This window comes from Hipposideros armiger, unplaced genomic scaffold (genome assembly GCF_001890085.2).
Source record: "Hipposideros armiger isolate ML-2016 unplaced genomic scaffold, ASM189008v1 scaffold_38, whole genome shotgun sequence".
Taxonomy (NCBI): Eukaryota; Metazoa; Chordata; class Mammalia; order Chiroptera; family Hipposideridae; genus Hipposideros; species Hipposideros armiger.
The window spans coordinates 2755825-2782928 of NW_017731388.1; the positions used below are offsets into that span (position 1 = coordinate 2755825).

Here is a 27104-nt window from a genome sequence, read left to right on the forward strand (position 1 = left end):
AGCTAATGGTTGGGAGTTTTGACAGTGATGAGGAGTTGTATGAATTTTATGATGAATAAAACTTGAGTTCAATAACTTTATGTAATACATTTGTTTTCAAATTTCGGGTCCCCAAATTAAGGTGCATCTTATACATGGGAGTGTCTCATACATGGAGAAATATGGTATTTTATTAATATTTTGCTTTTAATGCTACCATATCCTCATTTTATAAAAAGTATCAAAATGTATTTAGATGCATAGAATAACTCTGGAAGAATATTGAAGTATTGGGTTGTCGGAAAAGTCATGATGCATTTTTGCAACGAAAAACATAGAAAAAATACGTCATGACTTTTCCGGCAACCCAACAGTTGCCTCTGGCAAGAGAAAACGCACAACTAGGAGTTAGGAAACAAGGGAAGATTTATTTTTCACTGTATATATCCTGTAACTTTAGAAGTTTCTACCATATGCATTATTATACAAAAAAATAAAATTTAAAAGTACTTAATTTTAAAATATGCTTTTAAAATTATTTTGCTCACTGCTATTTTTTCCACTTCTTCCTTTGTTCAATTTTCTTTTTGCTGAATAAATTCTCTTTGTATTATCTAAAAATAGCATTATTTATCTGCATTCTTCAATTATAATTTAGCTGAGTACAGAATTCTTTGATGCTATTACTCCAGTGTCTTCTGTTCCTACTGCTGCTAATATCAGTCTGTTTTACCTTTAGAGATGACATATTTTCTTCCAGTAGTTTTAAAAATTTCTTTACCTGTCATCTTCCACAATGTGGATTTTTCCATTTTTTTAATATTCGCTGTTTGGCATTTGTTGGGGCAGTTTTTCCATGTGTGAACTTTCATCATTTTCATCCATTATTTCTTTGACAAATTCCTAGCCTTTATTCCCCTTAGTCTTTTTTCCCCCAAAATGCTATTAAGACATGGAAGGTAGACCAAGGAGCCCAACTCAAGTCTCTTAATTTCATTTACATTTACCATTTCATCTCTGAGCTGCACTCCACGATCATGCCTTTTTGATATGCTTAGCAGTTGCCTCAGTCTGGACCTCTAATCTGCATAGGACTTCATGTTAGGGGTTCAGAATTCTTGCCTCTATGCAGATAACACTAAAGCAGATGCCAATCACTGCAATTCCCATTTCTATGTATTTGCTCTCTGCTTAGGGAACATCAAGTAAGCAGCACATTTATGGTTCCAAACCTAGGTAGTTATATAGAAGTGTTTTGCCTTCATTTACTAGCACAAAGAAGCAATTCTAGATACCCACCTTCACGTAAGAAACCAAGTTCTGGTCTGGGGTCATGTTCAGTTCCCAATCTCATGTTGGCTTTGAAGACCCAGCCCTAAATACTTGACTCCATGTGCCTTATGGCTTCAGCCTTTACTCATTATTAGTTTTCTCAATGATCTGGAAATTTTCACCTTATCTTTGAGTGCAGCTTTGCATTAAGATTTTTTTCCCTCAGTCATTGCTATGTGCAAAGAATATGCTCATTCTATTGAGAAGAAATTTGTATTGTATTTAATAAATCATTTATAAACTAAATTTGGTATTTAAAAAAACTTAGTGGCCGGCTGAGTGGCGCGGTGGCTAAGAGCTGGCTTGGGATGCCAGAGGGCCCCGGTTCGGATCCCACATATGAGGGCCAGTGACACTGCCCTCTACAGCTAAGATGCTGAACAACAGCTCGACCTGGAGCTGGGCTGCTGTGAGTCGCCGGCGACGGTGTAGGCTGCAGCCCCTGCTGCAGTGGGTTGCCATGGGCTACCGTATGTAGCCAGCAGCCAGTGTGAGCAGCCAGCAGCCAGTGTGAGCAGCAGTCCAGAAGCTGGCGACTGATCTGCCTTGCCCAGGAAGAGCGCAATGATGGTGCCAACTTGGGCCAGTGAAGCAACATCCTCCACAACTAGACTGAAGAACAAAAGGACAGCAACTTGTCTGTTCCCCTTCCCCCAATTCCCCAGTGCTGTTCCCATCACCAATTCCCCAATAAAAATATTTAAAAAAAACAAACAAAAAACTTAAGATTCTTTTAAGATTCTTCTAATAAACAGAAATATGTAAAGCTTCCACTCTCTTAAATTCACATAACTTAGTTACCACTGTAGTCATTCAGTGCTTGACAGAGACCACTCAAAGCTAAATATACAATATCAAATTCTTTACAAGGGTGACACACAAATTCATAAAGCGTTCCATATTTTTTTTTGGTTTAGTGTGTCTTGAACGTGTATTTTTTTGTACATTCAGTATCCATGTGAAGGGTCAGCTTTCTATTTTTTCTTTCCTGTGTGTTTACCACAATTTTTCCCCAAACATTTTACTTAAAAGCTGGGGTGCAGACTTTTAAAATGTCTGGAAATAAACTTATTTTTAAAAAATTCTTTACTCCGTTTTAATCATTTTATACAAACAATTAAGATGTTTCTACCACCTGAATTAAATTCTAGTAAAAAACAAAATATGACTTAATTGGTCATTATACAGCATATTTATTATATGCTACATTACCCCCACTTTTTACATTTACTACTTCTCCTCTGTGCTGCATTCTATAATCAAGCCTTGACAAGTGCTCTGCAGTTGTCTTGTATGTTTATAGCCAATAAATCTCAAAAAAATGTATCTGTATCTATAGAATCAGGAATTAAATTTCTGACTAGCGTTTCCCAGTAAGATATTCATTAATGTGAAACTTGCTTTTTTAAAGAAAATGGCTTAACTTTGGGTTAGATAGCTTAACAAATACACAGGCAACAAAGACAATTTTAAAAAGCTTCAGAGGAGAGATCTTAATATTCTCATCACTTGGGAAGACAGAAAAAACACTGGTCTAAATCTGATCACATTGCCAGTCACAGCCTGTAGCCTCAGTACAAATCTTCCCAGCACTGTTTATTCATTTCTTGAAGAACGTAAAAAAAAGAAGAGATTGAGCTAAAATATTTGTAGAGTAATTGCTAACTGAAATGTTATGAATCTATGATTCTTATCAATTCTGTTAGTTTACATTAGGGTATTCACTTAGAGCATAACGTACAGCCTATCCCATTATTCAAGATTCTGAAGAAGAGAGTTCTTCAAGTTCTTCACAAGGCATATAACCAATGCATACCTGTCTAGATTGGTACTGCCAGAAGAGTAGTCCTTAGATCCAGCCCTGCTACCATAAAAGGATGACGACTGCAAAGGTAAAAGCCCTATAAAATGAACAAACACAGGAAAAAATGAATTCCTCCACAAATTTTGCTTCTAATTTCTAACCATTTTTAAAAACTTGGTTTTTCTGATTTCCTCCATAGCACTAAATACTGTTTCTATTATTTTTTTATTTATTCATTTTGAGCAGAATAAGTTAACTATCAGGAAAAATTAGAAATTTCTCATTCACATCACCCCAATTCTTGTTTTCTTCTTTCTAACCAATTATTAGTTGTTACTTTAGTTCTACTGATATACTTTATAACTTTAATACACTTAAAACTTCTACATTTTGTTCCATGAACCTTCTTATCACTTGACCACTTACTTCCTTCTCTCTCCTTCTCCTTCACATCGACTTTTGTAAGATGTACCTTAGTTTAACCCTCCTGCATTGTTGGGGATTGCAAATTGATGCAGTCGCTATGGAAAATGGTTTGGCGATTCCTCAAAAAATTAAAAATAGGACTACCTTATGACCCAGCAATTCTACTTCTGGGTATTTATCAAAAGAAATCCAAAATGCTAATTTGAAAAGCTATATGCACCCCTATGTTCACTGCAGCATTATTTACAATAGCCAAAATATGAAAGCAACCTAAGTGCTCATAGACAACTGAATAAAGAAGATGTGGTATATAGATACAGTGGAGTACTACTCAGCCATAAAAAAGAATGAAAGTTTACCATTTGTGGCAACATGGATAGACCTAGAGGGTATTATGCTAAGTAAAATAAGTCAGACTGAGAAAGACAAATATCATATGATCCTACTTATATATGGAATATAAAGAACAAGATAAATGAAAAAACAAAAAAGAAACAGACTTATAGATACTGAGAACAAACTGATGATGCTTTGATTAAAAGTGCTTACTTTAGGAGAACCATCATGAATAAAGCCTGTAACAAACCACTTAAATGCTCCACCCAGATTCCCTCTGACCCCATTTTTGTATTTTTTTTTCCCATACCAATTTAGGTATATTTTCTTGATTTTCTAGGAAGTTAGGCTACTATGTTAAAGTCTTAACTTCAACATTGTTAAGGCTTACTACATCTTTAAGTATTGTTTTCTAACTACAGGTTGATTTTACAAGCTAAAAACCAATAAGTGGAGTTTACATAATGTATTATTTCAGAGGTAAAAATTAGAGATACTCCTTTCTGTAGGAGTACAATGTCACAACTCTAAACCACTTAAAGGAAACCATTCCTAGAGTTAAGATGAAATGAATTCCTTTAAACTCTCAATTTATCAAAATCATGCCATATTTTAGTTTGCTTCAATGTAATTGAAGTTGAAATAATATTCAAACCAATACTAGATCGCTGAGTTTCTAGTTCAGAGGATCAGAGCTAGGTTAAGTGCAGGAAGCACTGACAAAAATTCAGGGACAGTCTAACTTTTAGTTATTGTAAAAACAGAATACAAGGTGAGATTAAACAACTGCTTCGGGCAATAATTTCAAGATCTTCTAGAACTAATAAGTAGCAACACGATGAACTTTAATTTCAACCACTTTAACTCCTTGGATTCACTCTATGGTCCAGTTACTTTGACAATGAAAGAGCTGAGTTCTAGGTAGTTAAATAGGGAAGAGGGTAAAGTCCAGATTCTTTGTAAACAGAGTATTTATATTGTAATTGATGTAGAAATATATTTCTAATACTTTAAAAATATTTTAACAGAGTACTGGATACAAATTGGTACTCAATAACTAGTACTGAATTATGCTGTATTCCTGAATAACAGAGAGATATATCCCAAGTTACTATTTTATTTCTAGTCTATACAATATATCATATAATAAATGAGTATCTTATATAAAAACCAAATACTTACCTGATGTCCTATTCTCTTCTGACTGTTTCAAACTCAGCTGCTTCTCTCTATTGCTGGTTAAATACTTTCTTGAGGGATCCGTCATAGCCTTGTTGTTCCTATAGTTAATAATTTAATTCAATATATATAGGTGTAAAGATACAATTCTTAATTTTAAATAGTCATTAAAAATTTACATTGCAAGTGCTGAATTCACTGATTTTCTAGAAAGTTAGGCTACAGGTGTTAGAGCTTCAAGAGGTCACTGACTTAAGCAAATGAGAATCATGAAAATAAGCTTTCATTACCCTCAAAAGCCAATCCAATCCATAACCCTGGTAACTAAGCAAAAATGAAGGCGCATTTTATTTATACAAAAAGCAAACCAGAGACAGCAAGATTACATGGAGTTTCTTAGCCAAAGTCAAGAGTAGATGAAATGATTTAGCTACTAAGACCAAAAGAATCAATTAAGAGGTAAACTACTCAAATTGATATTAAATAGGTTTAAAAAGCAAATAAACACAAACCAAAATGTTCTTATAGTTTATAGATTTGAAATACTATTTACTAAACGTCAACATCATTTAAATTCATAGTGATTAAACTTTTAAGTTCATAAACACAAAGTTAAAATTTCTTAAGCCCCATTTTCCCCTCTATTATTCCCAAATACCCAAACCTATATAAGTAGAGTGGGTCCATTCAGATATATGCTCATGCTTTGATTAAAAGTGCTTACTTTAGTAGAACCATCATGAATAAAGCCTATAGCAGACAACTTAAATGCTCTACCCAGATTCCCTCTGACCCCATTTTTGTATCTTTTCCACATTAATTTAGGTATATTTTCGGTATCAGTACCTAGGACTATCCCTAATAATATTCGATTATTTTGGTTTCCTTAGGGATAGTCTGAGATCACACTAATGTTTCGTTTCCTACACTTCACTGTCTTGCTTTCCCCATTCCCTTCCTAGTATCCCCTGGGAGTATTTCCTTAAAAATCACTTGCACACTAATCTCCATTTCAGGGTCTGCGTTCTGGAGAACTTGATCTACAACAGCTGGCACAAGGAAGCACACTAAGGACAGGGTTCTGGAACTGGATCACTTGCTTGACAATGGCAACAGGAATGCCACTGCTGATGGTAACACCTCTGTTATCCTACAGTGTTACAATTACTAAGGTTCTTCATGGGTCTTTTGGATAAAAGGACACTGTATTGACCTGGGATGGGATAAAGTAGAAGAAGGTATGGCTCATGCAGTATCTCTAGCATTCAAGAAATGTGATAGACTACATGATGAATCTTACTGGAGTTACAGAAATATTCTAAAACGGGATCATGGTGATGGCTGCACAACTCAATGAATTTACCCAAAAGTACTGAACTGTATATTTAAAACAGGTGAATTTCATGGTATGTCAACTATACCTCAATAAAGTTTTAAAAGTGTCCCAGCTTATTCCCTTCTTATACCCAAGCCTCACCCCATCAAGAAATGCTGTCTCTTTTCCCAACCCCTAATGGAGTTAGTTGGGCTTGTGATTTCCTTTTCCGAAAATAATGTCATAGACCTAACAGTATATAAGTCCTAATCCTGAGGCTACAGGCACTTTGCAAATTTCTACTCACATTCTTGGAACCATGCCATTGCTATGTGAATAATTCCAGGATAATCTGCTAAATGATGAAAGACACACAGCCAATCACCCTCATCACTCCAACCACCAGCCAGACAATGGCCAGTCATACACATAAGTCCATCCTGGACCAGCCAACCCCTAGCCAACCCACCAACTGACCATGGATGCATGAGAAAATGAAAGACTCCAGCCACAATCATCCAAACCTGGCCCCGAAAACCAGAACCACTCAAGTGACCATTAACTCATAAGCAATAACAATTACTATTTTAAGCCAAGTTTTGCAGTGGTTTACAATATAGCAACATATAACTGATACAAGTAATGTTAGGTACATAATCATAGACTATGGAATCAGTTAATTGTTGCTATGAGTATCCACTCAAGAGTGAAAATGACAGGCTCAGCTGAGCCAATTACCAACTTAAGGACAAAGACATCATGTAGAATCACTTGCCCAAGGGAATTGCAGCCCAGATTCTTAGGATTTAAGAGCAACACTATGCTGTCTGGGACCTTTACTTAAAACACACCTTGGTTGGCTTCTTCCCCTTCCCTGTCCTGCTTTCCCCACTCTGTTACGGGTCTCTCCTATGAGCACTTCTTTAATAAGTCATTTGCACAAGTATATTCATCTAGTATCTGCTTCTAGGAAGCTCAAACTTTAAAAAAATATGATGGTGTAAAAAGTGCCCAGAATGATGATTAAAAATTTCGGGCTCATCAGACAGAATTTGAAGTAGAACTGGGACTTATTTCCCAAAGTGTGGTGAATATGGTGAACTGACATGCAGCCACCACTTTTTGTGTACTTCCCTGTTCTACAGAAGCCAGTAAACTAAAAAAAAGACACTACAGTTCCAAGTTAGTGTTCATGATGTGATTTAAGACAAGGCAATTTGTATGTACTCGTACAATATCTGGAAAGTAGAAGACAAAGTCAGAGGTCATGTGTTCTGCTACTTATAATGGCAAACATCATTTTGGAGGTATCTGGTTATTCTACAGATTTCCAAACTTGACAATGGAAGCATGGTCCCACAGATGATAGCTTTCGTGATAGCTTCCAATTCAGCTGTTATCTTCATGATAGCCAAAAGCATCTTTGATGACCTAATCTAGGGTATGGTTCTCAAAAATCATTCCTGAAAGCTTAACCTAGAGCATGCCTACCTACCTTTTCAGCTTTCCTAATGACTCTGTAAGCCATTTAATACTTTCTATATGCAAATACCTTTGTGTGTAAACTAGTTAAAGAGTGAATTTTGCTCCCTACAACTGGATCCCAAAAACACAAATTTTATTACTAGAAGTGGGATGCTGCCATAACAAACCTAAAATATGTAGTACCGGCTCAGTAGGAAGGTAGAGGGTAAGGACACAAATATTATAGACGGGAAAGCTGGTGACTGTTGTATCTCAGCAAAATATTTATAAAACTGTCATTTGTAATGTTTTGGAAGGCAGACTTCACACTTGCCAAAACTATAGCTTTAAAGGAAAATGCTGAGGCAATTAAGAACACTGGTCTGGGTTAGTGTTTCTTATTGCCTTCAATAACGTCCTATTCGGGCAAGAACAAGCCAGCTTGCAAGCAAGGATAAAAAGGAATACATCTCTCTGTGCCAATGACCTAGAATTGAAATTGTCTGGTAATATGAGACTATTTGGGACCAAAAAAAATCCAATTGCTTCTGATTTTCATACTGAGGCAATGATATGAGGTAAACTGAAAAACAGTTTTGTGAAAAACTTTGATGTCAATATTCAGGGAACCTGAACGAGGGGTACACAGGAACATTCCATATCATCTCTGTAACTTTTCTGCAAATCTAAAATTATTCCAAAATGTAAATGTTTTATAAAAACAAACAAACAAAAAACAATAAAAGTATTGGTCCCAACTCTTTTTTGAACCTATAAAAGCCTGCTTGTTCTACCTTTAAAAAAACTTCCAGACTTCAAAAACTTCTAGATTTCTATGGACACTTCTAAACTTCCAGAACAGCACCAGCATGGAGCAGGCTACAAAAGCTGCATGGCCTCAAAGAACATAGTTTTCAAAACCTTCAGCTGTGGCCTTGAAAGATAACAAAGGAAACCTACCCGAGGACAAAGCCAGGAGTCATTTGGAGTACAATGAGGAAGGTTTCTCCCTAAGGACAGAACAGAGACTGCTACAATACATGGGCTAATCAAGACTTTACTGCCTTCACAATTTCTGCTTAGCAAGATTTTATTGCTGCTACAGACCAGTGACTCCTCCAGTTTCCTAGTCTTGTGTTTTTTAAATGTAAATTTTTATTGTGGATATCCTGTCCTACTCCAGCAATGTACATGCATGCCTCATTTTATTGAGCTTTGCAGATGACTGTGGTTTTTTACAAACTGAGGGCAAGATGCTCCACCAACAAAAAAGATTATGACTCGCTGAAGGCTCAGATGATGGCTAGCATTTTTGGCAATAAAGTATTTTTAATTAAGGTATACACATTGTTTTTATTAGACATCATACTATTGCACACTTACTAGACTTACAGGATAGTGTAAACATACTTTTATATGCACTGGGAAACAAAAAATTCGTGTAGCTTTATTGTGATATTTCCTTTATTGCATTGGTCTGGAACGAAACCCATAGTATCTCCAAGATACAACTATATAATGATATGTGTATGGTGATGGGAACGGGAAGTGCAGATTAACTTGCCTTTTAGTTTTTAGGTACCATACCATGAGGTGTGTGGTCCAAAGCATACCTGGACCTTATGGAGAGGAATGCATATAACCTAGAAATCCTGGACTCTGAGCTGGATATGAGGACTGAATGAGAACCGGAGGCGGTCTCCATTACGATGAGAATTAAGAGTATTCCGTGTATGGGAACAATGATGAACAGGGGTATTTCTGTGGCTAGAGGGGTAAATTAGAGGAGCCTGTTAACTACCCCCAAATAACCATTGTATCCTTCTGCCATTTTAGTAAAATTTGGGCTAGGCATATTTCCCGGACTTTCTTATAACTTGATATAACCATATGACTAAGTTTTGATCAATGTGATATACACAAAAGTGGTGCGTACAATTTTCAGCCTAAAGAAAAGCAGTATGCCCTCCCTTTGCTCTTTTCCTCCTTCCAACCAATAGGAATACAGACATGAGAGTGTAGGCTGAAGCAGCTATCCTGGTTCACCAAAGGGAAGCTACTTATTAAAGATGGCAGATCAGGGCCGGCCGAGTGGCGCGATGGTTAAGAACTCGCTTGGGATGCCAGAGGGCCCCGGTTCGGATCCCACATATGAGGGCCAGTGACACTGCCCTCTACAGCTAAGATGCTGAACAACAGCTCAACCTGGAGCTGGGCTGCCGTGAGTCACCGGCGACGGCGTGGGCTGCAACCCCTGCTGCAGTGAGTTGCCATGGGCTACCATGTGTAGCCAGCAGCCAGCGTGAGCGGCCAGCAGCCGCAGTGAGCGGCCGTCCAGAAGCCAGTGACTGATCTGCCTCGCCAGAGAAGAGCGCAATGATGGTGCCAACTTGGGCCAGCAAAGCAACATCCTCCACAACTAGATTGAAGAACAAAACGACAGCAACTTGTCTGTTCCCCTTCCCCTAATTCCCCAGCACTGTTCCCATCCCCCCAATTCCCCAATAAAAATCTTAAAAAAAAAAAAAAAAAATGTGTGCCCTACCTTTAAAAAAAAAAAAAAAAAGATGGCAGATCAACAAGACAGAAGGAATCTGAGTCTATGGTGATTGTAATTTCAGATACCATACCAGACCTATTACCTACCCGAATTTTTGCATCTATTACAGCAGCAGAACCAAGATCCCAATTAATACATAAAGTTTCTTCAGCTTTTTCCAGGTCCCTTGTGGTGACCCCATGACCTTAAATACCAGTCAACTGACTATCAACTGATTTCTGTTAAGGTGTTAATTGAGGTATTAAATTAATAACTGTGTAATTTAAGTTTTCTCTCCCAGAAGACCAAAACAAAACAAACAAACAAAAAAGACCCTCCCATGAGGACGAACAGAATTGTGAATTGTGAGCTAGTGGCTCTCCTGTTGCAGGTATATCCCCTTTTGTTCAACCCAGAAAATAGCTCTAAAAGATTGATGCTCCTTGCCTAGAACTTATGTAGGGTTTACATCCTTTTATCCCTAAGCTAACTTTTTACATGAATAAGGTTAAAAAAAATTTTTTTTTTACATGTAAAGGGAAGGATGGAAACGGTTCACATTGGAAAGAGCAGTCACCAAAAAACACTTATTTAGAGTTCTCCAGCTCTATTCCTCCTCCTTTAAGTACCACAGATTAAAAAAAAAAAAAAAAAAAGCTATGATGGGAGAAGTGCAATGAAATGATCAAAGCAATAGGAATGGCCAAATCCTCTCTCTACTGAGTCTACAACCTACTGTCATCAAAATACTTTAAATTCTACTCTTTTATCTTTGGAATTCCCGTAAATTAAACATCACCCCCCTACCCTCCAATCTTCCTTAGTGGTTGTAATTACCAATATAACAAACATTGATCTAAGGTCTAGGGCCTCAAACGTTCTTAAAGCAACTTACGATGATGAATCATTTTCCTTAGGGTAATCTTCATTCAACTCTGAGCCAGATGATAGCATTCTTTTCCTCTTTTCAGTTCTATAGAGAACAGAGAAAAAAAGAGGCTATTTTAAAAAGCCATAATTCATACCATTAAAAAGTATAAACCAACATACTCAAGGACAGAAACTATGACTACTACTATCTAATTCTTTACACCACATTTAAATTAACATACTGTACATCTGCGTGTTCAATAAGTGTCATAGGCATAAACCACATAAGACAAATACTAATTATCTTTTAAAAATGTACTCTATACTTTTTTCTTCCAACACACTTTACTCACTGGACAATCTCCTCTTTTTTCTCAAATTATTGGTCTTTCTACAAGGCCAAAAAGACACTTATAAACAAGCACAGCTACTGACTAATAAAGAAAAAAAGTCTTTCATACCTATTTTCTAATAACCCTGATCTAAGAGGTGTAGATGTAGATGTCAAAGAGGGAATCGTCCGAGTCACAGTTATTCCACTTCCTGCTGCAGTCTTAATCGATCCTCTACCTGGAGTACCAAGAACTTTTCGAAATGGAATATCATCTTTAGTTTCCAAACTTCCTCTTTTTGAAGAGGCCTGTAAGAATAAAGTTTAATAAAGCTAAATCTTCAAGTAAATTGGCACACTTTTAGACCAGTGATTCCCAAGTGGCGAACTTTAAAAGTACCCATCTCCAGAGATTCTAGCCTAATTGGTCTGGGATGAGGCCCATTCATCAGTATTTTTTTTAAAGCACTATAGGTGATTCTAACGTATGGTTAGTGTCATAAATTGAACAACGCTTTTTTCCGTGTAGTATTCTTGTAAACCAAAAAATTCCACAGCATACCTAGAGGCAGAAGGGAATTTACTATGAATTACTGGGGAAAAAGATTCACATACACAAGACATGGTTCTGTGACCAGCATGAAAATAAATCTTTAGAGAAAAAAAAATCCAATTATGATTATGATAAAGTGATGTGCCATTGAGCTGACTCCAACTCCTGGTGACCCTATGAATGAGTGATGTCCACAATGTCCTCAACAGCCCTGCTCAGCTTCTGTAGACACGTGCTTATGGCTTCTTTTATGGCACTGAATCCATCTCATTTCTTGTATTCCTATTTTCCTGGTGCCTTCTATTTTCCCCAGCATATTGTCTCAAAGTAACATATGTGACAAAAAGGAACAACAATGACATCTGGTTGCCACAACTTAAATGCCAAGTCACATGTACCTCATATGACTTTTGAGGTGGTTCTAGTTTGGAGGAATGAAACAAATATACGTAATCATGGGGAAAATGAGAGTGGGACAGAGATCACTGGCAGAAGATGAATCAAAGAATGTACCTGAAAGATACAGTAAGAACATTTATAGAGAAAACAGTAATTAAAAAATATTAGTTGGGAAATAGTGCTTTCAACCAGCACTCAGCCAGATAAGTTTTATAGCACTACATTAAGGCTACGTGATTTCTCTATGAAAGGTATTTCCAATAACTTTCTTCATAATTATAGTCTTTGGCTAGGAAAGAAAACATCTCTGAGGTCATCTGAATGAACGGTTTAAAAAGTTAAGTTTATTTTCAAATGGGCGACACATTCTCAAGATTCAAAAATCAAAACAGTATTATAAAAACCATATACTGAGAAGTCTCATTATCACTCCAATGCCATCCACCTATTCTTCCACTTCCTTCTCCTACCCCATATAAGTATTCTTCTATTGTTTCTTTATGCAAGGGCAAATCAATATTTTATTCTTTTTGGTACACAAATGGTAGCATACTATACGTATACCATTTGGCATACTTTTCAGTCTTTTAGACCCCATAGTAAGACATATTTTTACATCACAACCTATTATGTACATGTAAATAAAACTGAAACAAGTTTCAGAAACCAACCTTTATCGTTACTATGTACAATACCTTCTCTCTTCTATTCTATCCTATTCTACTCTATTCTATTTCTAGTCTATTCTTTGCGTTTTTATTTAATGCTAGTCACAACCCACAAAATTGACTTTATAATCCAACTAATGGGAATCATTATTTGTGAAAGTATAAATATTTGCTTTTGCTATATATGTTAATACTTATACATTTAAATATTCCAACAGTTTAAATTTCTACCTATAAATGGATGAATCTCTAATTATGCTAAGTGGAAAAGCTAGATAAAAAAAATCATACACTGATTCCATTTATATAAAACCCTAGAATATGCAAACTAATCTATAGTGACAGAAAGCAAATCAGCTATGGCTTAGGCATAAGAGCCAGAGAAGGACGGAGAGAGAAGGATTACAAAGAGGGAATCAGGAAACTTTTAAGGGTTATGGCTATGTTCACTAGGTTTTGGTGATGGTTTTATGGGTATGTATATGTCAAAACGTATCCAACTGCTCTTTAATTATATGCAATTTACTTAATGTCAATTATACCTCAACCAAAATGTTAAAAAAAAAATAACCCATTCTATAAAAAAGAAATTAACAAAAATGAAATCTTAGGGCCGGCCAAGTAACTCGTTGGTTAAGAGTTGGCTTGGGAGTGGAAGCTCTGAGCAGCAGGGCAGCCGGTTCGGATCCCACATGGGCCAGTGACGCTGCGCCCTTTATAGCTAAGATGGTGAATAACAGCTCGACCTGGAGCTGGGCGGCCGTGAGTCGCTGGTGACAGCATAGGCTGCAGTGGGGCTGCCGTAAGCTACCGTGAGTGGCCGGCAGCCAATCTGAGCAGCCGGCAGCTGGCGTGAGCTACCGTGAGCCACTGTGAGCGGCAATCCAATGGCTGGCGACCAAATGCCCCACCGGGGAAGAATGCAATGATCACAATACCAACAAGGGCCAGTAAAGCGACAACTAGACTGAAGAACAAAAGGACAGCAACTTGTCTGTTCCCCTCCCCCAACTCCCCAATAAAATCTTAAAAAAAAAAAAAATGAAATCTTATTCATTGCTTAGCTCAGTAAATGGACTAAGTAATCACCTCTCTGCACAGCTGAATAGAATTCATTAGTTTACTTACAGGAAAGTTTCAAAGTTTCTCTTTAACATCTGGTTTCCCTTTGTAAAACAACTTAAGAAAGTGAAAAAGCAAACAGAAGACTTCAACAAAATGGTCTGGTATCATACAGGGTAGGGGCAAAGTTCATAACATAGAACAGACACAGGGGGCACAGAACCAACAGCAGCAAACATTGATAGGGTTGTTAGTATTAGCGCATAGTAGGCTAAACACTTTTATATGCATTATCTCACAGCAACCCTTAATATATTATTGCTCTCTCAATTTTACAGATGGGTACTAAGGTTCAGTATACTTAAGGAACTTCTCCAATGATCCACAGCTAGTAAGTGTCAGCACCAAGTCTCAAACTCACATCTAACTCCAAAGCTATGCTTTTAAAAACTATACTGTGGTTCATAATGACCACGAGACACTGAGCAAAGGCTAAATTGTGCTCAGTAAAACTACATGTAAAAAGAGAAGAATGTGATAAATCTAAGATTTTTTTAATTTTTTTTATTGGGGAATTGGAGGAGGGAAGAGCATTGGGGAATCGGGGAGGGGAACAGACAAGTTGCGGTACTTTTGTTCTTCAGTCTAGTTGTGGAGGACGTCGCTTCACTGGCCCATGTTGGTATTATGATCATTGCGCTCTTCTTGGGTGAGGTAATCGGTCGCGGTCCATTGGACGGCCGCTCACCGGCCATTGGACGGCTGCTCACAGCGGCTCAGGGCAGCTCACAGCGGCTCATGGCAGCTCACGGCAGCTGCCAGCCACTCACAGTAGCTCACAGCAGCCCACTGCAGCCTATGCCGTCGCCAGCAACTCACAGCAGCCCAGCTCCAGGTTGAGCTGTTGTTCACCATCTTAGCTGTAGAGGGCACAGCGTCACTGGCTCTCATGTGGGATTCGAACCAGGGCCCTGCTCCTCAGAGCTGGAGTCCCAAGCCAACTTTTAACCAACGTGCCACTTGGCCGGCCCTTGAGAAAGATTTTCATAAAAATAGTTGAAGAGCTTGAGATAGCTAAAATGGTAAATTTCAGGTATGTGGAAAATACCCTTGTGACAATGCCAGAATTATTAGGCATTACAGTCTAAATTCTACTTCCTGTAGTTACCTTATAGAATGCGTATGATTATCATTTTCTTAAAAAAGCTAAAAAGATTCAAATGAACATACCTGATTGTCTGAGTAAGAAAGCTGCCTGTTGGTTTCCTTCTGTGAGGTCCTGCTGCCCAGAATAGCTCCAAAACTACCAGACCCCTGAGAAGGTTTTATGGCTGGTACAAAACAAACAAACAAACAAAACCCAATTCATTTATTTTAATAAAGAGATGTTATTATTTATATAATATTGAAGAAATAGAAACAGGAACAAAACAAATCGAAGTGCTTATAAACCAATTCTTTCTGAATAGAAAGTACATCTGATATACATATAGTAATTAAAATTTAAAGGTAATGTTTCAAGCAAAAAATTAAATAATATGCAAAAATTTGGGAACATATAATAGAAGGATAAAATTTTAAATGCAAAAAGAAAATGCTAGAATTTCTCCTATATAAATATTTGGTAATTAACACTATAGAAAAGTTAGTCACTGTGTCTCTATGGCATGAACACTGACATTAGATGCCAAGGAAACATGTCAGAACCAGTGACAGATATACTTCCAATAATGCATACTCCAAAACATTAGGTTCAGCAAGTGGGATAAATGGCTTCTATTCCAAAGAAATCAATGCTAGTTTAAAGAACATGCAAGATACTGTATAAACAGGAATTTGTATACTTTTGAAAGTATTTTACACTTTAGCTAATTTCCCACTGATGATTATTTGGAATATTTTAATCTTTAAAAATTGTAAACAATGCTGAACATTCTTTCACATCTCTTGTACTAACAGAACTGTTTTTGCAGGTTAAACTCCTCAGAATAAGAATTGTTAGGGTAAAGGATGCTCTGGCTAGGACTTTCAGCACTATGTTGAACAGAGGGGTGAGAGATAGCATCCTTGTCTTGTTCCTGATCTTAAAGGAAAATCTTTCAGTTTTTCATCATTAAGTATGATGTTAGCTGTGGGCTTTCATATATGGTCTTTATTACATTGAGGTAGTTTCCCTCTATTTATAGTCTGTTGAGTCTTTTTATCACGAAAGGGTGTTAAATTTTATCAAATGCTTTTTCTGCACCGAGATGATCATGTGGTTTTTGTCCTTCACTCTACTAATGTGGTGTATTATACTGACTGATTTTTGATATCTTGAACCATCTTTGCATTACAGATATAAATCCCACTTGGTCATGGTGCATAATCCTTTTTTTTTTTTTTTTTTAGCTGAGCCATCCTGCCACCTGTTGGCAGCTCACCAGCTGCTCAGCTCGGGCTGACTCGAACCGCTGTTGCTCAGAGCTCAAACTCTTGAGCGAGCTCTTAACCAACTGAGCCACTCAGCCGGCCCTCATAATCCTTTTAATGTGTTGAATTTGGTCTGCTAGTATTTTGAGGATTTTTGCATCAATATTCACCAGGGATATGGTCTACAGTCTTTTATAACTGCTAATGTCAGATCTTGGGATGACTGGTGCTCACCTGCGTTAAGTCTGTTTTGATGGACTGCATCTAGAAACAACCTCATTTCCTCTGCATCCTTACTTGGTACTTTGTCAATAGACAAGAAGCTGTTATCTTGTAGCGTTAACATTAGGCGGCTTTGTTTTGCTCCACTGGGTCGAAGCACCACATTTTTAATGTTATGACTTAACTGATCAACACAAAAGAAAAATTATCTTATCACTAAAAACATATAATAATGATGCATATAATAAACTGTATAATGAATACTATACTTTATACTTTCTAAGTTACATTTCTTACTCTTCCCCACATTTAGTTCTTTTTCCCCCAACCAAAAAGTTCCTATTTTTTGATATATTGAAATCATAAATTTTAGTTTTAGAAGAGGCAAACACATAGTATTAAATTTTACTTTACATTGTAATCCTAGCACTCTTGATTTTATGGTAGGGAATTACATATTCTCAAGTATAAAGTTATAAAAACTAGTGAGTTTATTTTCAGAATCTAGATGGTTATACCATCACCAGTTTAGAAAGCCATATTGGATTAGAGGCTTTCTTTTTCTTTTAAACAAAAGTTTTAAATGGTTTAAGTAGCTGCAATGTAAAAGGATCTATTAATCCAAACTATAATCCTCAAAAGAATTCCACTTCTCCAAAACACAATGAAATAAAACTTCACTATTATAAGGATCTTTTTTTTTTTCTTTATTAACTGTCTAAGCAGGCTCGTTTAACTTTTATTCAATCACAAAGAATATGAGTGCCCTGGAACTATCTTAGCTTACTTCTCCCACTCCCCAGAAGTTGTTCAATAATTTGTCTTACACTTTTACAGACTCTGGATATGTGTTACAAAGTGATAACTTTTATTTTCTCTGGGCTGAAATTTTTCCAAGACTAAATTAATAAATCTTGCAGTTTCTTTATTATCTAAATAATTCCTGCCAACCAGGCATCCTTAATTCTCTAATGTTCTCCCTCAGCAGGCATATACAAAGGTTTCTAAAGCTGCCTTTTGATGAAGATATACCCTCTGAACAGCATAAGGGAGTAATAACATTTCATAATTTTTTTTAATTAGGAAGAATGACCTCTGTCAATTTTTAGATAAGAAAAAACAATTTTACCAGACTTAATTTACATTTAAATCTTAAATTATATATATAGATATATATATAGATAGATATAGGTGTATATAGATATAGATATGTATATAAGTATATATATAGATATATAGATATAGATATAGCTATATATATAAATATATATGCATGCTTCAAAGTAGATCTTAAATTAATGTCTTTGAGTAGAAATTCTATCACAAAACACAATAACTAGTTTCAGGTGCTTTAAGTCCAAAATTTAAATGAACAGTTTAGTAAGCAAAAGGAAAACAGATCACATAAAACCATTATTTCATTCAATATACTTTTTAAAAATAGAAGTTAAATATGAGGGGAAATGTTTGTTCATTAACAAACAAGGTAAGAATAATCTTGAATTCGATCACTTCAATAACTGAAAATCTCACCTAGGCCCACCATTTTAGTAATTACCCATGTGGTAAGGCCTCCCAATTCTTTCTCTAAATATAGACCTCTCTGCTGGAGCTCCAGTCCTGTTTACCTAAAAAGCCCACTGGACATCAATATCTCAACACCTCAAACAATTCATCTCTCCCAATTCCACACCCCAATCTTCCCCTCTGCTCCCTATCACAGAGGACATAAAAGGGACTGCCATCCACCCCAAAACTTAGAAATCTCCCCCAGACTCTTTTCTCTTACCCACCAAATCTACTGAGTTAAGTCTTCTTGAAATCACTTCAAATCTACCGTTTCCTCCCCTTGCTTCTCCCACTACCTTTTCCTTTGTTCAGGATTTTCATTCTTCAACTAAACTCCCACAATAACTTCCTACATGTCCTTATTCTCCCACTATCTCTTGAAATAAAGTCATCTGCCTAGTCCTCAAATGAAACTAAAGTTAAGATTCTTGGCTCCTTAGAATCTAAGCTCCCCTTAGTATGACAAATAGATATTTCAAGATTTTGTTCCTATCTAACCCTTCAGCATCTATTTCTGCCACTCACTCCCTACTGTCCGTTTATTTTAAAATAATTTTCTGGTTCCCTGTGAGTGTTGATTCACACTTGCATGTGTTTGTCCATGAATAGATATCACCCCTGCATTACCTCGACCATACGTGGTAAATTCCTATTTATCCTCTAAATCCTCAGAGCACAAACCACTCCCTTGTGTTACCTCAGTATCTTTGAAATATTTTTTTTTAGAAAAAAAGTTTTATTAAATTACAGTTGACATAAAATATTATATTAGTTTTAGGTGTATCACATAGTGATTAGACATTTATATACCCACAATAAGTCTAGCACCAATCTGGTACCATACATAGTTATTACAATATTATTGACTATATTCCCTATGCTGTACTTGATATCCTGTGACTATTTTTATAACTGGCAGTTTGTACTTCTTAAACCCCTTCACCTTTTTTGCCCATCCTCCCAACCCCTTCCCATTCGGCAATCATCAATTTGTTCTGAGTTTGTTTCTGTTTTGCTTTGTTTGTTCACTTGTTTTTTAGATTCCACATAAGTGAAAGCATACAGTATTTGTCTTTTTCTGTAACTTATTTCACTTAGCATAATGCCCTCTAGATCCATCCATGTTGTTGTAAATGGCAAGATTTCATTCTTTTTTATGGCTAACATTCCATTGTATATATGTACATCTCTTTGAAATATGTTTACAGCTGAGAACGCATTTGGTTTTAAGTTCCAGAGGAAAAGTACTCATTCAACCCTGTATTCTTAGCTCTTAGCACAGTACCCACCACAGCAAGCTGTAGATGGTTAACAAATGAATGCCGAATGCAAACTAATCTAGAATTGAGATGAGGATAGAATCACAGGTAGAATCTTTATGCTCCTAATGATCTATGTTTGATTAAATATTTAAATATTTACTCAGTGCTAATTTGGGCTGAGGACTAAAAAACTGATTATCTATTTGGAAAAATTATTTAACTGAGATGGGCAATTAGGAGTTACAAGTATGTGGCAGAAACTTCTATTGTTCTATTACCTGTCACCATTTCTAATCTATTTAAGAATATCTAGTGCTTACAGCTCTTTCTGAATTTGTCTAGTAGGTCTTCCAGTTCTCACCAGTACACCCCCACAAAGGAAAAAAAAAAGGGTATCTTTGATGCACACAATCATAAGCATTTTATTTTCATAGTTCAAAAGCAAAGACAAATGGAAATTTTACTTCAGATCAGGTTCTCAAGCATAATGTTTTATAAATTGTTCTTCAATAAAGTACTTTAGTTTAGAATGAATATGCTTTTGTATAATCTAATTAATCCATACAGAACTTTAAAGTGCAGAAAAATGTAAGGAAGACATTATGTTGTTAAATTCAACTCTTATCAAGATGAGTAGTTCTTGGCTGCATAAGATAAACAGTATAGAAGTGAAAACAAAATTATTTCTTTCTTGCAGTGATAAAATAATGAGATCCTTTAAAAGTTTACAATTAGAAAAAAAGAGCTATAAGGATGACCTTGAATAATCATCCTTGAATGGTCTATACCACCACTCTGGCAGGATTATTTAGGAAACAGACATTAAGTTGACACTAAGAAGTCCTATTAAAAGCTAACACTAAATAAGGATAAATCTATCACATATGTTAAAAAAAAAAAAAAGGAATAAAGTTCTCCTACTGTGGTTTTTAAAATAGCTTAGATAGTATCCAAATAGTTCCTCTAACCTTCCTCCCATCAGCTTTCGTTTCAATAATGGTGACTACTTCCCACTCTTTATTATACATCATCAATAATGTTACTGAATAATTTATAAAATATGAACATAACAGTGTCAGTGTTCTGGAAATAAAAAGCAAGAAATATTAATCTAGGAGGGCTACCATGATATTTAGTATGGCACAGAACAGTTATTCACTAAAAGATGTCACTGAAGATCTATTCCAAATCATAATTTGTAATACCTGAAATGTCCTTGGAATTCCTCCAGTGTTATAGTGAACTATTAGGCTGACTTTATTTTCTTTTTCCACAATTTCAAAGGATCCTTCTTTCCATTTTGTAATCCCAGTCTGCATACTTCGAATTCTGATAGGACCATGTATCTTCAGAGGAGACATACTTTCTTAAAAAATAAATTGCTTCTAGCCAAATTATAAAACAAAAATACACCTTCACCTGACAGATTCTAAGGAAGAAAAATAAAATAAAAAGTTACAATTTACTAGTGATTAAAAGTAAGTGTTTGAAACAGGACATTTAATGAACCATCTTATGTGCTTTTCTACATTTCAATAAACCACACTTAATTAAGCATCCTCAAAGGCCTTGATTAGTTGCATGGCACAGGCAAGAAAGACAACTACAGCATTCACTGATATGGAGTGTCTGAATATAACCAACATTTACTTACTTCTTCAGCACATGTTCCTCCCTCTGCATGTGTCTAGTACCTCTGTCTATTAGTGCCTAAATTTTGCATTTTGCACCACTAACAATCATACTGCTGCCACTAAAGGCATGTCAATCGGAATATTACAGATTGCATTCTCAATATGATTGCCCAAAACAACATGACCAACTTTTACCTTCCTTCATGACTGCTAAAGGGTCTTGAATTTCAAATATAAGTAAGAAAATATTTTCAGTCAGCTGACTCCATTTCTTAGAATGGAGTTCCTCTCAAAATATCAAATCATACCACCAAGTAGTCTAAGAATATCCACATGTATGGAAGGCATTAAATGAATACAAAACTGTAAGAATAATCAAATTAGCTTAACCTCCAAAATTGTATTATTTGAGAAAATCATTTATTCTCCAAGGAAAACAAACTAACAAAAAAAACCCTCTTCCTAAGAACCACTTGCCATTTATGTTTAATATTACAATTTCTGGAACTCTTTACCAATTTTATCTAGGACAGATATTCAAATTTCACAAATGAACTTCTAATATTTAAAAATGGCTTACAACAATGATAGCGTCTAAGACTCTTCAAACTAGCTTACCAAATGTCAACAAATACAATTACACTCATAGCAGAGAATACTAACAATGTATGTTATACAAGTTTACCTCCATACACCTTCCAGATATCTTTATAATGAACTGCAGATCAAATCACATCACACTCAATGTTAAAACATTTTATTTATACTCTTTTCAAATCTCCTAAAAACACTGCCTCTAATACAGATGTGTGCTAATAATTTAATCAATTAAAATTCATTTAACTTTTGCATCTGCCTAAACAGCTCAACTAGAAAAGCTTTTCTAAAAAGTAGTAAACAAAGGAAAAACATACTATGTCCAGATATCAGGAGCCAGCTGTCACTTACTAATTTATAACTTATCTTTTCTAACCATTAGTTTTCTCAATTGTAAAACAGGAATAGCAAATGCTATAGTGTTGCAGAATAACAGAATTAAATGAAATAACACACATTAGGCACTCAATAAATCCTAGCCTTAATATGAAATCAGTTTCCACTTTCTGAATTTATTCCTTGTACGCAACACTTTGTTCTTCAAAGACACCTGATAAATAAGTTAACAGAGGTTACCAATTCAACTGCCTACAGGCGTCAGGCAGGTAACACAAATGACTTGGGCAGGTAAAATATGAAAACTGCTATTCAAATTTAGCCAATTTTATCATGTAGAAACAGTGAACCTAGTACTGCCAGATCGTCTAATTTTTCAAGAAAATGACATCCAAATTTCTATGTAAAACTGCCCATTTTTTATTGTGGGCAATGAATTCAAAGTTATTTTTAAAAGCTACAAATCAAACAAAACCCTAGGCAGGGTCTAGCCTAGGGGCAGCTAGTTTAAGGCCTCTAGACAGTGTACATCAAATAACAGGGAATAAAATTTAAAGAGACGTGAAAATACTCTTAATAGTTAAAAGGTGTTATGCATTGTAAGTTCTCTTATTATTCACTCATCTCATCAAATGTTTTGAGTACTTACTGTGGCCAGATTTAGTATAATTTGCTGGACATATGAATCCATCAAAGTTAACAGAGCCCACTACTTGTTTATAGACCTGTCTGTTAACATGACATTTTGCTCAAACTAGTAACTACAGAATTTTGGGCCAGCACTGTGTTTGTAATACTATTTTTTGGTGCTTCATTGTATGGATATGTCCTTGAGATTTTTTCAACTCTATTTCAGCACTGACAATAATAAGTGGCCCCTCTCCTATCTCAGTTTCCTATGCTAGAAACACGAGCATTATCTTTTACTTCTCTCTTGATGATTATTGGTATTGGATTGGAGATGAAAAGTCAGGGTACAGTCCTGTCAATTCTACCTCCATACACCTTCCAGATATCTTTATAATGAAATGCAGATCAAATCATATAATTCTCCTCCTTAATATTATTCAATGACTCCCCATTGCCCTCACAATAAAATCTAGACTCATTAACATGACATAAATGCCCTTCATGATCCAGGTCCTGCTTACCTCTCTCTTCCCAACAAGCCCTCCAAATCCAGCCATCTGAATTACTTATAACTTCTCTAAAAAAGCCACATGCTCTCATGTCACTATACTTTTACATATACTGTGGTTGACATCTGCAGGATTTTTATGTACTCTCCCCATCCCCCACAAGCTCCTATAATTTCTTCTCCTGTCTATAAAATCAAGGCTCAACTTAGATGTAACCTTCTTTAAGAAGCCTTTTCTAGCTATCTTTCACTTTTTCTCTCACCCTATATCTTCACTAAGACTGTTTAATGCTTCCCTATTCTTCTGTTGTAACCCGTGCTTGCTTCTAGCAGAGCATTTATCACATTGTATTATAAACTGCTTACCTCTTTGTCTCACTCTATCTAGACTCTTCTATTTAAGACAGGGAATATGTTCTTTAATGTTTGCATCCCCATTAGGACAGTGTCTGAGACACAAGAAACAAACTGATTATTCAAGAATAATGAACAAATCAGTACTATCAATTTTATTCAATTTACCGTGAAAATGTACAACAGTAAATAGTGGAACCATGAATCCCTTTTATATGGCCAATAGAGGATTATATTTCCTAAGCTCTTTATAAGCATATCACTATGCACTGTATTACATATAACTCATCTTTTGAACATTAAGCTTTTTCTATGTGCACATGAAATTCATTAAATGTACAGCTGTCCTCATATCTAAAGATTCAATGAGAAAAATAATAATGCTTTATTAGAACAAAAACCTTAGTAAATTTGCCTAAACTAGGATTATTCATTTTCAATAAAGAAACTCCATTCTAAGAGTTTTGTCAAAAAAGAAAAGTTGTGTCAAATTACCTCATCTTTCTTTATATGTCACTATGGGTCAGGATGCCAAATTAAAAAGAAATAATATAAAACCCCATTATCTTAGTGTTTTCCTTACAGACCAAAAGTAAGTAAAGGTCACTGACCTTGAATTCCACCAACAAAAACATATTTTTTAAATTAATTTAACAAAATTTTGAGGTAAAGATTTCAAAGTTCACTAAAGTATATCAGAAATAAAAAACTTTATTGGTTACTTCTACTTCTCTCTATACAATTCTCTATAACTTCTCTCTACATAATTCTCAAATATTTGATGCAGTTTGGTTAAGTATATAAAATTTTACTTCAGATATTTAACATTTTAACCATTTCTACTAACAACCTCTTTCTCTTCTAAGGAAAAAAACAAACAAACTACAGGACATAAAACTGGCAGAACCAATAAAATAAACTTTTTCTTAATGCCTCAACTTAGTCCATTACCTGCTCTTGCACTAAATGAATTAACTATATCTACTTTTGTATAGTCATATTTTCAGGGTTTGCCCTACCTACTTGGTTAAGAGAAAAAAAACTAAGTTTCTTTTTCAGTTTTTGGCATGATCTAGTAATAGTTAAACTTTCTATGAAACTAAGACAAAGACAAGATTTCTTTGACCTCTGTAATGCTAATTCACTATCAAAGTGATATCAGGAAGACAAAGTATAATAAAAACTCATTATTATTTAAGTATATCCAGAGAGATACCCCTTTCCCTAAATTTCTTCACAATTATTAAAATACCCAATAACATTATCAAAAATATTTCTATACCCTGGTACAGGGATTTAAATGCTCATATTTTAGGTACCGCTTTGAAAACATCCTTATCCAGAAGTGCATTCTGTGGTAAAGAAAGCATGCTAACGGATAAAACTGTTACTACAAAATAGAGGAAAACTGTCAATTCTTGTCAATATGCATACTCTTGGAAACATATCCAAAATAGAAACATTACTTACTTTTCAGTGACTTTTACTGAAAAACCCTATGTAATAACAATTCACCTTTATTCTGATGCTTGTGCCAAAGGGAATGCACTCTTCTTGGGGAACTACTCATATTCTGCAGCTATGCCAGCTCTCCGGAAGCCATCAACTCAGCTAAAGAAAATATAAGCGTGCCTTTTTAAAAGAATCCAATGTATAAAATTAAAATTATTTTAAAATGTGATCATTTATACAACAAAGATTAACCTTTTGATTATTTAAAAACCATAAACTACCTTACTGAAAACATTAAAAAATATAATGCTCAAGATACACATACACAAACACACACACACAGAAAAGAGCAACAAAACTAAATGTAGGGATATATTGTATCTGTGTGCAAAATGAGGGACCCCAGGAGGGGCCTGCACCTTGATCAACTTGTGTCTTGGTTTATTTATCCCTGCTACATTTTGAAAAAGAGTGTATCTTTTGTTACCTTCATAAACACTGTTTCATAATAATGTCTTAAGTCTTTACCACCTCTATGATGTGCTGATACAATTTCAAAAGGTGAGTCAACTTGGCTTTTTTTCTTTCAAAACTAACTTTATGGGCTTCTTTTTCAAATGTAGGCATTTCTAAACCTCAACTTTCCGTGAAGTTCTGCCCAAACATCTCTCATTGCTTTCTTGAAAGCTGTAACATCAACTTGAAACTCATTTATTCACTTAATAAAAAATCATTTATTGAGCTACTCCGATTTGATAGCACTCCAATAGGGATACAAATTTGAAAATTATATAGTCCATGCCCTCAAGAGGCTCCCCAGACTTCTCCACAGGTCTCCTTCCACTTTCATTCAGGCAAAAAATTCCTAGCATCAGCTTTAACCTCATTCTCATTTATCTAAAACCCAGTCTTTTCATAGTTACTACCCTAATTCAAAAACACATCACTCTGCCATCACTCCAACCTAATATTATTACGCAGATTTACTAAGCACAGTGCTAAGCGCCATACATGCACTACCTCATTTAAATTACACAATAATCCTAAAGGATAGGGAATACTATTATCTCTATTTTACAGATAAGGAAACTGAGGCTTAGAAAGATTAAGTAATTTATCTATGGTCACAGAGTCAGTAAGAGACAAAAGTCTAACACCAGAACCCACCACAACTACTACCACATTGCATCCTCATCAATGGTTTGCAGCAACCACTTTCCCGTCTCCATTCTCTCAAGGTTTCTTCATCCAATGAATCCTTTACCCTTTCTAAAGAACTACTCTTTTTATCTCCTATCAACAAAAGCCTCCTTAACTTTCTCCCAAAAGTGGGGGAGGGAGGGAGGAAGGACCTGTCCTACCTTCTTTTGTACTTCAACAAAATAACAGGCACTGAGTAAGTGCTAAATATTTGCTATTGATGCTGATTCCTTCCCAAACATTTTTAAAATTTTATTTTATTGTGGTAAGAATATTAACATAAGATCTATCCTCTTAAGCAAATTTTTAAGTACTATATTTTATTGCAGACACCATGTTGTACAGCATATTGCCAGACCTTATTCAACTTTTCAGGTTGGTTAATTGAAACTTTCTCCCAAACATTTTTAACAGCTCATCACTACCTATAAGATAAACCCAATTGCCTCTTTGTTTGGCATTCATACACTTCCTATGCTTTATTTTCTATTTCTCAATAAAAATCTTGTTCTACACACACAAATTATTAAACTTTAATATTACCTTCCACATCTACCACCAACTTACTTAAATAGGATGTTTTCTTTTATCTATTTTTGGAAACCTCCTCCTTACTGGCCTCATAGTTTAATCTGTTGTTTAAAAATATATAAACCACTGCTCTGATTTCT

At 35.5% G+C, this 27104-nt stretch overlaps 1 protein-coding gene across 7 annotated transcripts in view; it reads right to left on the reverse strand.

The window, feature by feature from the left end:
- Positions 1 to 27104, reverse strand: part of USP37 (ubiquitin specific peptidase 37) — a 73950-nt gene that overhangs the window by 44102 nt on the left and 2744 nt on the right. For 3 of the 7 annotated variants that reach the window (XM_019638220.1, XM_019638213.1, XM_019638217.1), the window contains 9 exons: positions 25252 to 25392; positions 23794 to 23876; positions 20928 to 21151; positions 16904 to 17075; positions 15488 to 15588; positions 11706 to 11884; positions 11270 to 11347; positions 5060 to 5157; positions 3128 to 3212 (listed from right to left, as the gene is read on the reverse strand). In XM_019638220.1, coding sequence (XP_019493765.1) covers positions 3128 to 3212; positions 5060 to 5157; positions 11270 to 11347; positions 11706 to 11884; positions 15488 to 15588; positions 16904 to 17075; positions 20928 to 21083 — 869 coding nt within the window. In that variant the 5' untranslated portion in view covers positions 21084 to 21151; positions 23794 to 23876; positions 25252 to 25392. The remainder of the gene's footprint in view (positions 1 to 3127; positions 3213 to 5059; positions 5158 to 11269; positions 11348 to 11705; positions 11885 to 15487; positions 15589 to 16903; positions 17076 to 20927; positions 21152 to 23793; positions 23877 to 25251; positions 25393 to 27104) is intronic. The other 4 variants (XM_019638214.1, XM_019638215.1, XM_019638216.1 and 1 more) reach the window with 4 other exon arrangements.